At 55.8% G+C, this 14923-nt stretch overlaps 1 protein-coding gene across 5 annotated transcripts in view; it reads left to right on the top strand.

Moving 5' to 3' along the window:
• Positions 1 to 14923, top strand: part of ARHGEF10L (Rho guanine nucleotide exchange factor 10 like) — a 119563-nt gene that overhangs the window by 39945 nt on the left and 64695 nt on the right. For all 5 annotated transcript variants that reach the window (XM_084875223.1, XM_084875222.1, XM_084875220.1 and 2 more), the window contains exons 5-6: positions 12517 to 12608; positions 14208 to 14291. In XM_084875223.1, the coding sequence (XP_084731349.1) occupies positions 12517 to 12608; positions 14208 to 14291 (176 nt within the window). The remainder of the gene's footprint in view (positions 1 to 12516; positions 12609 to 14207; positions 14292 to 14923) is intronic.

The raw sequence follows: 14923 nt of genomic DNA, 5'->3' as shown, positions 1-14923 counted from the left end.
GACCCTCGCTGAGCCCCATTTCCCCAGGAACAGGTGGAAATAACGGTACCCGCCTGAAAGCATCCTGAGGACTGAGCGAGACGGACCGTGGGAAGCACGGGATTCACGCGGCGTGTTTGCTTCTGCTCCCACCTCCTGTCCAGTTTGGGTGTGTCCAGCGCCACGGGGCTGGAGGGGCGGAGAAGGTGTGCTCGGTGCCGTGGACTCCTGGGCTGGGCCTGCAGTGCCAGGGCTGGAGTCTCACCCACAACAGGCACGGATGTAGATCAGCTTGGGTGTCCTTCTGGGACTGACATTCGTGGGACATGAGACCCTGGGAACACCGATCACAGTGGGCGTGGCGAGAGGCCTCCATCCCAGCCTCTTAACTTTACAAATGGGGAGCTGAGGTGGACGGGGCGGGGGGCAGGGGGCCTAGCCAGGGCAGATGCTGGCGGCCTCCTGACTCCTTGTTCAGTGCTCTCACCCTTCGCCCAGCTCCATTTCCTCCCTTCCAGGCCTTCCTTTCCTTCTGTTCCAGCTCCTTCCCTGCGCGGTGATTTTCCACTTGGAGTCCTCTGGGAGGTGAATCCATCCAGACCCAGTTCCTCCTCCTTGTTACCCAAGAGAAAGGAAAGAAAAATATTGATTTTTAAAAAATACTTCCCTGAAGGTAGTCACTAAGCAAACACTGCTTTGACAAAACAAATCTTCGAGTTTTCACCTCTTGTTACTGCATTTCCCCCATGGCCCCTGCCCCAGGTTTGGAAATGGCCTTGGGCTTTGCCTGGCTGCCCACGTGGCCTCCAGGGAAGCTCCTGGTGGTACCGCCCAGGGCCAGACAGAGCTGCAGCCTCAAAGGGACCTCTGTCCTACCAGGGCCTTGAGGAAGGGACACAGGGTCCGTCCTCATGCCTGCTTCCCAGCTGGTGGCAGGAGCGTGGTGGGTAGGGTGGGGGCCTGGGAGCTCGGGCTCTGGGCCACAGAGCTGCCTTCAAGTCTTGGTCAGGCCACTAGCTGTGCGTCGCCGGGCAAATGGCTTCCTGTGTCGAGCCTCACTTACTTAATCAATAAAATGGTGATAACAAATCTACTCTCTTGCAGGGCTCTGTGAGGCAAACATAAGTTAATATTTATCAGGCGCTTAGTCTAGCCGGCTTGTACTGGCTGCTCCAAACTTATTTGCTGTTGTTATTCTGGGTCCTGGTATAGGTTTGGTTTTAGAGGGAGCTGGTTGGGCTCTGCCCCCCTGGGAATCAGACAGACCTGGCTTCGATCGGGCTCTCCTCCCTCAGCTACTCCCCCCCCCCCCCCCCCCCCCCCCCCCCCGGCCAGGAGTCTGCACAGGGGAGGGAATACACCTGCCAGACAGACAGTTGCAAGGGCAGTAGAGGCTGATTGGAAATCCAGGCCCAGCGCTGTTGGGTCTGCCCCTGGCTCAGAGGCCCGTGGACTTCCTGGTCCCTTTGCCTGCTTGGCTGGCTTGCCCAGAGGAGGAATGAGGCGTCTATGGGGTAAACAGAGCTGCTGGCATGGCTGGGTGTGTGTTATGCCGAGGTCAGTGGGGTGAGGTTTAGGGTTGGGCTACCCTACTCAACTACCCCAGGAGTGAGGGTGGCTGGGATTCCGTCTGTCTTGCTGCTGTGTTAAAGCAACCTTCTCAGTGCTCAGCTAACTGGCCTCACTTTTTCTTTTTCATTTAAAAAAATATATATATTTTATCGATTTTTACAGAGAGGAAGGGAGAGGGATAGAGAGTTAGAAACATTGATGAGAGAGAAACATCAATCAGCTGCCTCCTGCACACCTCCCACTGGGGATGTGCCCGCAACCGAGGTACATGCCCTTGACCGGAATCGAATCTGGGACTTTTCAGTCCACAAGCCAACACTCTTATCCACTGAGTCAAACCGGTCAAGGCTGGCCACATTTTTTCTTCCCTTAACAGGACACATCTATTACCAGGTGGTAGTAGTAGTGGGCCCCGGAGACCATCCTCCGGGTCAGGGTCAGGCCAAGAGGAGGCCAGGCTGAGGGAAGCAGCGTATGAACAGAATGGAATTAGCCAGAGTGCCTTCCTGCAGCCTGGCCTGTGTGTGGGAGCAGGGGGAGCAGTGAGACAAGGCAGGAGAGGCCTCCAGCCCAGAGGAATCTCCCCCTGGGGAGGTCAGTCATGGAGGTGTCACTCAGGTTTCACCAGTCGCTGCAGACCCACTGGAGCTGTTTGGAACCCTGGGCTTGACCTTAAACTTGCCATTTCCCCAAATCCTTAGCAATAATCACAGCCTTTTGCGTCCTGTCCTGCGGGGTCCATGTGGGCAGGGGAGTCCCTCCTGGGTGGGTTATGGGGCCCCCTTTTCCATCGAAGACCCTCTCTGGCCCCTCGCCCCTAAGTTGGAGAAGCTGTTTTTCTGTTTCCTACCCTGGTTAAATGGGTTTCCTCATCAGAGCAATGGACTTTGGACCAGGGACCTTTGAGAACCCAGTATAGAAGCCGCACTGTCTCCCCTGAACAGGTCACACTGTTTGTGACATTGAGGGCTGCTGGGGTTCTTGTCCCAGCCTTACGAAGGGTTCAGCATTCTGGAGAAAGGGGCTGCGTGTAGATTCAAGAAGGAGTCCATGGACGAAAGATAGTTTTGAAAGGCATTGGGGGTCAGAGGAGCTTCAGCTGAAGGCGCTCGAAGACTCCCACCTTGGCCAAGGACCCTGCTTTTATTATACAATTTGTCCCAGGGCAAGGCGAGGATAGTCTCCTGGGGAGGATGTTCTCCGAGGCCCATCCAGGAATCCAGCTGCCCAGATGCCCAACTTCCTCCCTCGAGGTCCAGGTCCACGTGAGAGGTGCTGGCCAGTGGGCAGCACGGCCCATCTTGTCTGGATAAGCCCAGGAAGGGGCAGGGCTGGTATATCCTTTGATACTCTACACTTCCGCAGGGGTCCTCAAACTTTTTAAAGTGGGGGCCAGATCACGGTCCCTCAGAGAGCTGGAGGGCCGGACTATATGAACTACTAATTCCTACTGTAACACCTCGGCTGCGCTCACTGCCCAAAAAACCTGGCGGGCAGGATCAGACTCCTCTGCGGGCTGCATGTGGCCCGCGGGCCGTAGTTTGAAGACCTCTGCTTCAAAGGGTAGGGTATCAAAGAATATACAGAGACATTATCAGTTTGGAGAATAGCCAGCTCAGGTGTCTGGCCAACAGGAGGCAATAAAATGCCCTGAGCTATCTGCCAGCAGACAATTATTCTATTCAGGTTTGGGGGAAATGCCTTTTAGCCGTTTCCAACAGGTGAACTACAAGCTCCCCAAGCTTCACCCCCCTTTTGGTAAAACTCTTGTAATTATTACCTGCTGGGATTGGTTCTCGGTAGAGGGCTCTTTCAGGAATGCAGTGAGACCCGTGCCTGGGGTCCCTGTCCCAGCAGGACTCCACCTTCTTCAGCTGTTATTCCCAATGCCAGGCAAACACAGTGCAATACTAGTGGCTTGCATCTGCATGGACTTCTCAGTTCAGTAGCCACTCCACACACATCTCCTGTTGATTCTCATGACGGTGGTAGGCAGAGCAGTGGGCCCCTATCCCTCCTCAGAGAGGTCCATGTTCTAACCTCCGGAGCCCGTGAAATGGTGTCTTACATAGCAAAGGGACTGGTCTGGGCTTTCCAGATGGGATCCCATTAAGGATCTGTGAAGAGGAGGCTTTCCTGGATTATCCTGGTTAACCCAATGGAATCCCCAGAGTCCTTGTAGGAGGGAGGCCAGAGGTTAGAGGCAGAGAGAGCTTGAGAGGTGCCTTGCTCTTGGCTTCGAAGGGGGTAGGGGGGGGGGCCACAAGCCAAGGGTTCCAGGGGCTGGAAAAGGACAAGGGATGGGTTCTGCCCTGGAGGGCCCCCCCCCCCCCCCCCCCCCGAGGGAGCACAGCATGGGCAATGGCTTGCTTTTCGTCCGGTAAAACCCACTTTGGATTTCGGCCCTCCAGAACTGGGGATAATACACTCGTGTCCTTTAAGTCACTGAGCTTGTGGTGATTTGTCACAGTAGCAATAGGAGACGAACACAACGGCCCTGGAAAGAGGGGATTATTAGGGGGCCCATTGTGCAGACCCAGAGAGGTCCAGGGGGCTGGGCTGGCAGGTGGTAGCCTGGACCCAAAGCCCAAGGTCAGGGTCTCTGTTCGCTCTTTGTCTGCAGACGCCCTGTCTACCCAGAACTGTGCTGGGCCAGAATTCTGATGGCTGGCTGGCTGGAATCCTCCCTGCCCTTGAGCCCCAACCTCCATCCTCCTATGGTGCACATCTTTACTGAGCTCTTTGATGTGGCAGGCTCTGCGGCGCCCGGGCAGTCTGTCCCTGCCCTGGGGGCGGGGCCGGCATGGTGTGCAGGGCTGGGTTATCTTCCCGTGCCCGGGCATGTGGCTGCCTGTGATCAGCACTCACTATTCGCCAGGCCCTGTTCTAAGAGCGTTATCTGCCTTATCTCCTTCACCCTCTCACAGGCCCTGTCACAACCCCTGTTTTACTTAAGAGGACACGGGCGCAGTGAGGACTGTCATCACCCTGAGGTCCCGGGGCTGAGGTGAGGCAGAGCCCGGGCGGCTTCTAGAACCAGTATCCCAGCCCTCTGCCCTGTGCCTCTCTCCCACAGAGATCGGGTTCGAACCCCACCCGCCCTATATCTCAGCTCCGTGACCCGGGACCTCGTGTTGCCTCATCTGCTCCGCTGCTCCCTCTGTAAAGTGGAGCACAGGCCCACCTGACGGAGCCTTTGGGTGGATGAGATGAGATGTGAGAGCAGGTGCTCAGTCACTGAGCTGCTCTTTCAAAAAAAATTTTTTTTTCCTTTATTGATTTTTAGAGAGAGGAAGGGAGAGGGATAGAGAGATAGAAATATTGATGAGAGAAACATCGTCCATCAGCTGCCTCCTGCATGCTCCCTACTGGGGATCAAGCCTGCAACCCCGGGTATGTGCCCTGACCAGGAATTGAACCAGTGATCTCCAGGTTCCTGGGTCGATGCTCAACCACTGAGCCACACTGGCTGGGAGAGCTCTCTTTATCCCTGTCCCCAAAGGGTGCAGGTCTGTCTTGGGCAGACCAAGGTACTAGGGACCCAAGTTGGCCCATGCATTACTTTAGATGTGTGTTTTTTTTTTTCTCTTCTTTTTTTTTTTTAAAAAAAATATATTTTATTGATTTTTTTTTTTTACAGAGAGGAAGGGAAAGGGATAGAGAGTTAGAAACATCGATGAGAGAGAAACATCGACCAGCCATCTCCTAAACATCTCCTACTGGGGATGTGCCCACAACCAAGTTACATGCCCCTGAACGGAATCGAACTTGGGACGTTCTATCCACTGAGCCAAACTGGTTAGACATCTTATCTTTTTTTTTTTTCTCTTCTGACTAATGGTTATACATGTTTATTGTAGAAAAGTTGGAAAGTACAGAAAATGGTAGCGTTAATTCTATGCTGTGTGTTTCCGTCAGCTGCTTTGCCCTGCGCACGTACGGTGTGCATACATTTATTTATAGATTGTGGTTTTATGACACATGCTGGTTCATGGCTCTCTTTGTGGGCTAATTACAGAGCGTGAGCATTATCTCAGGGGAACCTGTGCTCATCAAAACCCCATGTGGTCCTTGATAAGTTACTGCTGGGGGTGCATGCCTGTCCAAGTTCTGACCACCGAGCTGGGGCCCTCGCTGTGTCAGGGGGGAAGGTGTGTGCACACAGAGCAGAAGGCCAGGGCGGGTCCCGGCAGCCTCTCAGGGGGCCTTGGTGCTCACTCCCCATTGGAGACTGTGACATGAATATCACATGAGGGGCCATTTTTAATATTTTTCCCTGGGGGCTCCCACCACTCTTACTTATGGAGTCAGTGGATGTGTGATTGTGTGCCAGGTGGCACAAGACAAGCAGACTGGGTCCTGCAACCTCCTTCTTCTCCTTCTCCTCCTCCTCCTTCTTCTCCTCCTTCGCCTCCGCCTCCTCCTCCTCCTCCTCCTCCTTCTTCTTCTTCTTCTTCTCTTTTCTTTTTTCTTTTTTTTAAAAAAATATATTTTATTGATTTATCGATCAGCTGCCTTTTGCACACTCCCTACTGAGGATGTGCCCGCAACCAAGGTTCATGCCCTTGACCAGAATCGAACCCAGGACCCTTGAGTCCACAGGCCGATGCTCTATCCACTGAGCCAAACTGGTCAGGGCTCCTAAAACCTTCTGTATGTGAGAGGTGGTTGGCCACAGCGTGAGGAGGGGAATGCATAGAGGGACCCTGTGGAGGAGGGGCAGGGCAGAGGGGGGATGGGAAGTGGCACACCAGGAGGATTTCACATGTGCCAGACCCCGTGCTAAGTGTTTTACATGCCTGCTTTATTCACTCCTTAGATGAACCTGAAGAGGGAGGTATTGTTGCCCCATTTCACAGCGATGGAAACCGAGGCACAGGGAGGCACTTGCCCTGCCTGATCTCACTTAATCCTCACAGTAGGAAGCAGAATGGATTATTCGCTCTGTTCTGCAGCAGCTCCTGGACACCCAGTGCCTGTCCCTTTGCGCAGAGCCCAGTGGCAGAGCTGTGATTTTATCCTGGTCTGTTTGCTCTGGAGTGTTCTCTTCAACCTCAAGCCTGTGAGCCCCGGCTTTTAGCGCTGGCTGCACACTGGACCCAGCAATGCCTGGGCCCCTCTAGGCCAGCGGGTCAGAACCGCCCTGCAGGGGCCCAGGTAACCACAGTGGGCAGCCGCTTTGATTCATCCCAGCAGATGGTCTTTCACACACACACACACACACACACACACACACACACACACCCCGGCTTTAACGTTGCAGGAACCAGAAAGTGGCCAGAGCTGAAAAGAGGCAGCAGGGTTAGTCTGGGCTCAACATTTCTGCCTTTTTGTTTTTTTAGCGCCTCTTGGATTGAGGGACGGTGGGGAATGCCTAGAGGGGGTGTCGATGCTCTGGGAGGCACAGTGCCGGTCCTCGTCACCTCCGGGTGCTGCAGATTCAGTTTTGCTCGAGGCCTTATAAGGCAAAGGCTATTCTGGTTCTTCCTAGTCGCTAAAGGTGGAATTCTTCCCCTATTAGTCTGGCCTCGTCCTGGAAAAGGCCCCGGAGATGCCCTGGGTGTGGGGGACCAGCTAGGAATTCTCAGACCGTTTGGTTTGGGGGGGTCTTTTTCTTAACCCCTGCATTTTGCAGACTCTGGGGAGGGACCTATGGAACCTGTTGTCACTGAGGTTCTCTGAGAACCTGGGGCCTGTGCCTGCAGCAGCTGGGGCCATTCTCAGCAGTGGGGCTTTAAAAAAGTTTTCTCTTTTTTCTTTATTGCTTTCAGAGAGGGAAGGGGAAACAGAGAAACATCAACGATGAGAGAGAACCATCTATCACCTGCCCCCTGCACACCGCACACTGGGGATCGAGCCCAAAACCCAGGCATATGCCCTGACTGGGAATCGAACCGTGACCTCCTGGTTCATGGTTGATGCTCAACCACTGAGCTACACTGGCCTGGCTGGGTAGCAGTGGGGCTTCTTACCATAAAATAGGCCGGGAAGACATCGATCACCATGGAGTGTCCACTAATGCTGATGGAATGGGGCCATCAGGACAGAGTATGTCCCTGGTGTCACAAGGCACTCACCTCCCTCTTGTCCCAGGCTTGCTCCTGGAGAGAGGGGGTGGGCTCAGAAAGTGCCCTGAGCTACCACGTGGTGGCCTTCTGGCCAGTGAATTGCACCTGGGAGACGTCCTTTGTCTGTCTCCTGCTTCCTCTCCCCTCCCTGAGCTTCTCCTTCTCAGATCCTCCCCATGGACGATCCTCCCCATGTACCTGCTCCTTTCCTTCGTATCCGGTGGCACGGGCCCCGTGCTGCGCGGCTGCTGTCATCCCAGCCGGCCTTGCTCTCGAGGCCTGCAGAGAGGCATCAGAGGTGCAGGAAGCTCAGATAAGGGTGAGCTAATCGGCCTCTTATTGCTTTTATGGCCCTTTTACGGTCTGGGGAGTCCCCATAAGGAGTGTTTGCTTACAGGCCGAAGTGGACTTCCAGCCGGGAAACAGCTGGGAGAGGCTGCTCCCGGCGTGGGTGCAGGGTGGGTCAGTGGCCTTGCAGGAAGGGCAGGGAGGGAGGAGGCATCCAGCCTCATTTCTTGCCATGCCTCCTCTCCCCTTGCCTGGGAGGCCCCTTCCTCCGCATCTGCCCAGGGAATGCAAGCAGAGCTGGTGTCAGAGCAAGGCCTGCGGGCACACCACAGCTCTGTCGCTTGCTGGCCAGGTGACTTGGAGTGAGGTACTTGCCAATCCCGAACCTCACTTTCCCCATCTGTGAAATGGTCATAATAAGACATGCACTTGTCCTCAAGCATTTGACATCCCCAGGCCCAGAGTAGATACCAGCGAAGTACAGGGCGGGGATGGGAGGAGGGGTGGCCTCCCACAAGCCTAGGGAGACCTGTCCACCCACAGGCACCGGCCTCCACCCTCCCCTTGGGCTCCCAGTCTCTGCTGGCCTCAGTGACGTGTGTGGGGGCGCTCAGTGCTATCCCAGCATTCGCTCAGTTAATGAGTGGGTGACTCCTCTGTGCTGTGTGACCCCCACTGCTCAGCCCAGAAAGCCAGGGCCTGGGCTGTCTGCTCAGTGGAAATGAGCCCACATTAACTTCTTCAATAGAGCAGGTGGCTTAGACCTGCATTGTCTCGTATGGTGGCCACAAGCCACATGTGGCTATTTCAAATTAAATTAGTTAAATTTAAAAATTGTCCCTGGCTGTTGTGGCTCAGTGGTTGAGTGTCGACCTAGGAACCAGTAGGTCATGGTTTGATTCCTGGTCAAGGCACATGCCCGTATTGTGGGTTTGAATCACAATAGGAGTGGTGCAAGAGGCAGCCAATGGATGATGTTCTCTCTCATCGATGTTCCTATCTCTCTATCCCTCTCCTTCTTCTCTCTCTAAAAAGCAATGAAAACATATTTTAAAAAATTAAAAGTTAAGTTCACCGTGTTTTTGATAATGTGCAGCCAAGAGGCTCATGTTTTCAGCCCCACCTGGCTTGTGGGGTGTCCTAAAGTATTTCCCAAGCCCTTCTGACGCTGCCCGATCTCACCCCAAAATACCTACCAACCCTGCTCTCTCTGATGCCACCTGTAGGGTTTACCCCCGGCCTTCTCAGCTCTTCTCTGGTTGAACTGCACTGTGGCCTGAGAGCTGGCTGGTATGACTCGGGTCCAGTGTTTTTGTTGTAGCGTCTTTGCCATAAGCACATAGCCAATTGGCTTAAGGCAATTTTGCCATAAAAGAGATAAAATCATGACAAGAGCGACATTAAAAACGAGTAACAGAATTAGAAAGGTCACTGTGTGCCCTGGCTGGTGTGGCTCAGTTGGTGGGTGCCGTCCCATGCACCAAAAGGTTGCTGGTTCAATTAGGGCACATGTCCAATCCCGAACCTCACTTTCCCCATCTGTGAAATGGTCATAATAAGACATGACCATTTCACAGATGGGGAAATGGTCATGTCTTATTATTGTGGGCTTGATCTCCAGTAGGGTGTGTGCAGGAGCAGCTGATTGATGTTCTGCTCTGACATCGATTTCTCTCTCTCTTCATCCCTCCTCTTTCTCTAAAAATCAAAAAAAAAAAAAAAAAAAAAAAGGTTACTATGAAATGTAAAATAGTTGAATGCATTTAAAACGTGTTTAGATCTATGGCAATCCTGTGCAATAACTGACTTTATTTTGTGGGCTGTATTTAGGCACTTGTCTTCCTTCCATGGGAAACCTGTGGGTTCCCCTTGCCCCCCTCAAGGAGAGCCCTCGGCCTCTCTTTCTCCTCCCAACGTAGTGTGTTTTGAAATAAACAACCAACTCCCTGGTACAGTGTCATCGGGAAGAAATGCTGCCTATTTTCAGATCACCCTGCTTAACTGTTTTCTCTACCAGTTGGTCGACGGAGAAATGAAGCCAGACTGACAGCCAAACTGATGACACAAAGCGACAACAAACCAAACTTACGCCTTTTTATGGCAACATTGCCTTCCGGCCCCTTAGTTACGCGGTGAAAATGTTCGTGGCAAAACGTCTAGCACGGAAGTACCAAGAACCATGACGGTTTCTTTTAGACGAAGACTGGAACTAGTCTAAAAGAAAAAGTGATGGCTAAATGGTCTAGCAAGGCCGGCGGCCTAGGACCCAGCGAATCTGTGATGTCAGTGAATATTTAAGTGCAAGTTCCCCACCTCCGAGAGGTCTGGTTGAATGAGCATAGACTGTGCAGGCAGGCAGCCTGGGCGTTAGACGCCAGGTCCCTGTGATGCACCCAGTGATGATGGGTAAGCCATTAAGTCTCGATGGGCCTCAGTTTCCCCATCTGTAGCCCAAGGATGATAATATCGACCTCATCTGCCCTCTTGTGAAATGAGTGGCATCTCACAGGTGCATCGTCATGGTCATGAATGGTCACCGTTAGTGGATCCATGCAGACTTTCAAGTGGATCCTGCCAAGCTCTCACGTTGACTCGGGCTGGATCCGTTTAGTTCTGTCTGGGCATTTTGGAGCGGCTGGATCCAGCACCTTCAAGACGACTCTTGTGTGAGCAGTTGGTGGCTCAGGGAAGCAGCTGGCAAGGATGGGGGCTCAGGCGGCTTCTTTTATTCCAGCACCCCTTACTGGTGCCGACCAGTCCCTTGCCCTCTTGGCACTGACTTCCTATTGGGGGAAAGTCTTACCCCAGGACTGTGTCCCTCGCCTCAGGGCGACACTGCTGACTTCTGGCAGTGAGCTTTGAGCTGAGACTAGCTGGTGACATAGACCTGCGTTGTCCTATACAGTGGGCCACTGGTCACACATACCTGCTGAAAATAAAACTAATTCCCTTGGTCACATTAGTGCCACCAGCCACATTCTGAGTGCTCAGTAGCCACATGAAGCTCACGGACAGCACAGACTAGAGTAGTGGTGGGCAAACTGCGGCTCGCGAGCCACACCGTTTACCGCTCTGTTGACTAATGAGTTTGCCGACCACGGACCTAGACTCTCAATTCCAATAATTATAGGCTGTTGTTGTTCCTTGTGATTCAGCCCCTGTCCCAGTGGTCGGCAAACTCATTAGTCAACAGAGTCAGTTTGCTGACCACGGACTAGAGTGTTTTCATTCTCACAGCTGTCCGGGCTCTGTTATCTGCGACACAGTCTTAAGAGCCCAGCTTTGGGGCCTGGCAAGCAGGCTCCCCGGTCTGGGTCTGCCCCTCACGGGCAGCATGATCTTGGGCAGGCTCCTCTGCCTGCTGCCTGCAGAGCTGGGAGGGAGAAGGCAAAGGCCCCTTCCCAGGAGGCCTTGCTCATTTCCCTTCCTCTTCCTCCTAGTACTGTCCTGGCCTTTCACCTCCCCACCTGTCCTCGACTGGGTACCAAGAAGTCTAAGAAAATTCTTGGCAACAGGGGCCGCTGTCTTGGGCTGTTGGAGGCCTCTCCCTTCTGGAATGGCAGATGTGGACTTTGTCTTTTGAGAAAAAAACAAAACAAAACACAACAACACAAACAACTTACCCTTGCAGGTTCCGTCCGGACTTAAGAAAGGTTGTGATGGAAGCACCTGGAGTTTGTCACACACCCCCTCACCCTGTTTTCCTGTCACTAACTTCCTCCGGGACGGCGGGACCTTGGCCCAAACTACGGAACCATCCCCTCAACTCCAGACTTGATCCAGATTCTGCCCGTTTGTCTACTCCTGTCCTTTCTTTGGTCCGGGGTCCCGTCCAAGGTCCCAGGTTGCACGTAGCTGTCACCGGCCTGCGCTGGTCTATGACAGTTTCTCAGTCTTCTCTTGGCTTTTATGATCCTGACAGCGTTGAGGCATGACGGGCAGGCATCCCGTAGCCTGTCCCCCGGTCTGGGTCCGTCTGGCATTTTTCTCCTGGTGGGATGGGGTGATGGAGTTGGGGAAGAGGACTGCAGAGGCAGGTGCCCTTCTCGTGGGTGCCACGTCCTGTCAGGGGTGCATGATGTCGGAGTGACGGCCCGGGGACGGTCACGTGCTCCCTTGGTTCGGGTGGGCTCTGCCGCTTCCCCACCCCTCCCCTTGGCGTGCCTGCTCCCGGGAAGCAGGTGTCTGAGTCCAGCCCGTCCTCAGCTCTGCCTCTAAGGCCTGGGATGTGAGACAAGTCCTCCTTTCTCCCAGGAGGTGGTCCCCGGCCCGGGCCTCCAGCTCCAGGTGGGAGAAAACGGGGAGAGGGAGAGCCCCCCTGCGCCTGCGCTGGAGGGAAGATGGGCACCCATCCTGGGGAGCACTGTGATCTTCATGCTCTTAAAGCAGCAGGCTGCCTTCTAGAGGCGAGGAAGGGGCTTGTCCCAGCTCTCCAGCCTCCAGATTGATGGCCGTGGGGGCCAGAGCTCCTGTCAGCCCGCCCTGCCCCTCTGTGCCCTGCTGTTCGGTGAGGGGCTGCTGGAGGCTTCCAGAGCCCCTTTCTCTGTCTCTGCTGCATCAGCTCTGACCCCCGCCCTGTAGCTCACTGGCACTGTGTCTTGGCCCGCAGGGTGCCGGCTGTGGTGAGCAATGGCGATGCCGTGGACACAGCTTTGTCCGGGGTCCGGCGCTCCAGCTGGAAGCGGAAGAGCTCCCGTCGAAGTAAGTCCCCCAACTCAGGTCTTAGTGTCCCCCCCGCCCCCCCACACACATATAGGGGTGGTGCCAGGATAAGCTGAGTCCCTCCTCCAAGCACAGAGAGCTGATGGGGGGTAGGGGTCGGGGCTGTGGGAGCTGAGGGGTCGTCCTCCCTGGCTGGGCTGCCGTGGGCTGGGTGGCAGTGCTGGGGTGGACTGGACACTGTCCACGCTTGGCAGTTGCCCCCGTTTGCCCCAAGAGCCCCTGTCCAGGAGTGACCACACACTCGCCGTTCGTCGGCTCCTCACGTGCTTCCGAGCAGGGGGTGGGGGTCCCCGTCTCCAAGATGAGGTTCCTCTGGGAGCAGAGCCAGACTCTCAGGCAGGCGGCTCCCATGAAGAGGCAGGTGGCAGAGTGGGACAGCCCCTGTGTCCCCGAGCCAGAGAGCCAGGAGTAGGGTCAGGGGAAGAGTGTCCGGCTTGTGCAGGAGCCCGAGGGGGCAGTGAGCCTGGAGTGATGGATGGAGTGCCCCATCGGAGGGGCAGCGGCGCGAGGTGAGGCTGCCGCCTCCCCGGCTCCTCCTGGGCCTCAGGGGCCACACTTTTCCGAAGGCAACGGGGAGCCAGGAGAGGCTGGTGATGCGGCCTCGTTTGCATTTCATCCCTCCCCCGGGGGGTGGGGTGTAACTAGGAGACAGAAGACAGAGTGGGGTGGGCTGGACCCCTGAGGAGACTGGGAAGGGGGAGGAGGAGCCCGGAGCTGGGGATCTGGACAGAGGCGGCCAGGTCTGAAGCCACCGGGAGGCAGAGTCTGTGGGGGGAAGGCAAGGAGGTCGGGATGAGGCTCTGACAGGGTTTGGGCCCCCGGGGCAGCTGGAGGCATCGCAGTTAGGATGGCAAGGCCTCAGAGGCCCGAGGCCTTCCCAGAGGGCTGTGGGGCGAGGACAGTCACCCGTCAGGCATGGCGACTGGCTTTCGAAACCCTTGCTCTGCAGGGGCCCTGTGCCCCTAAGGAGGGCAGAGAGTGGGCACAGTGGTTGGGAAAGACCTCGTTACGTTTTGCATCTACTGGGCTACTGTCCTGGGCGGGGGGCACGCCCTGCCCTGCTCACAGACCTCCCAGTGCCGTGCTCGGGGATTAAGCTCTGTCTCATTTGTGCTCATTTGCTGAAAGCTTCATCAGTTGGGACTCTGCTGGCTGGGTTTTGGGGGAACTCTTCTTAATCCCACGCTCCAGGTGCACCCCCTTCCCCTATTTCCACTTCTCACTAGGGCTGGTTGGCCCTCCCCGCCTCTGGGTGGGAGGTGGGGGTACACTGGGGGCCTGGGCCGCTGAAAATGTGCCCTGGGTGCTGGGTCTGCTCCCTGCACCCAGCCAGGTGGGCAGTCTGTGGGTGGCAGGGGGCAGGGGGGTCTGGGAGAGGTGGGGGTGGAGGGGTGGAGAGAAGGGGCGGGACAATGTCCTCTGAGAGCGGCGGGCAGGGGCTCCCTGGGGCCCGGGCTGCCCGGCGCTGATGCTGGCGGGGGAGCTGCCAGCTGGTGCAGCTGATGTCAGTCTGGCAGCCGCCTCCGCCCGGGCCGCCCCAGCCTGACTCCGCTCTGTCCTCTCCTTCTTCACGCCCAGTCGACCGGTTCACCTTCCCCGCCCTGGACGAGGATGTGATTTATGACGACGTCCCGTGTGAGAGCCTGGATGCCCACCAGCCCGGTAGGGCCCCTTCCCTGCTTCCCTGCTTCTCTGGGGCTGCGTGGGAGGGGCGGGGACTGGGGACCGTCTGTCTTCTCCTTCCATTTCCGTCCCGCCTCACCCAGCCAATGGCCCCTCCTCCCTGCTTTTAAAAACCACTGGAGTCATCCGGGCAGAGAGGGAGATGGCTGAGGGTGGGGCCGGGCTGGGGCGGGGCTGGGCTAGGGCCTCATGGCAGGGGACGCTCTGGCTGAAGGGTCTCGGGCCAGTTATTTCTCCTCTCCAAGCCTCGATTCCTCCCTCAGGACAATGGGGGACAGTCTGGGCCTGCAGGGAAAGTGACAGCTTGTTACGCTGAACGGGGAAGCGGAGAAAGCTGGGGAACCTGTGCCCTGCTCTGTAGCAAGGCCCTCAGTGGCCTGGAGGGCAGGGAGATTGTGGCCTCAGACAGCGGGGTGGGGTGGGGTGGGGCGAGTCCTGCTGGAGCTGGACCCAACTTTCTCACCCAGGGGGAGGGGTGTTTATGATCACCATCTTTGCTTGAACACATGAGGCCAGCGACTCTCACGTTTGACTCTGCTCTGAGACTTTGATTTGGGCATATTATGTCCTCATCCTACAAAGAAATTGCAGGGGCAGGGCTGGGGTTTGAA

The sequence above is a fragment of the Pipistrellus hanaki genome (genome assembly GCF_964339955.1).
Source record: "Pipistrellus hanaki genome assembly, chromosome: 2".
Lineage (NCBI taxonomy): Eukaryota > Metazoa > Chordata > Mammalia > Chiroptera > Vespertilionidae > Pipistrellus > Pipistrellus hanaki.
This window is presented reverse-complemented; position numbering and strand designations above follow the sequence as displayed.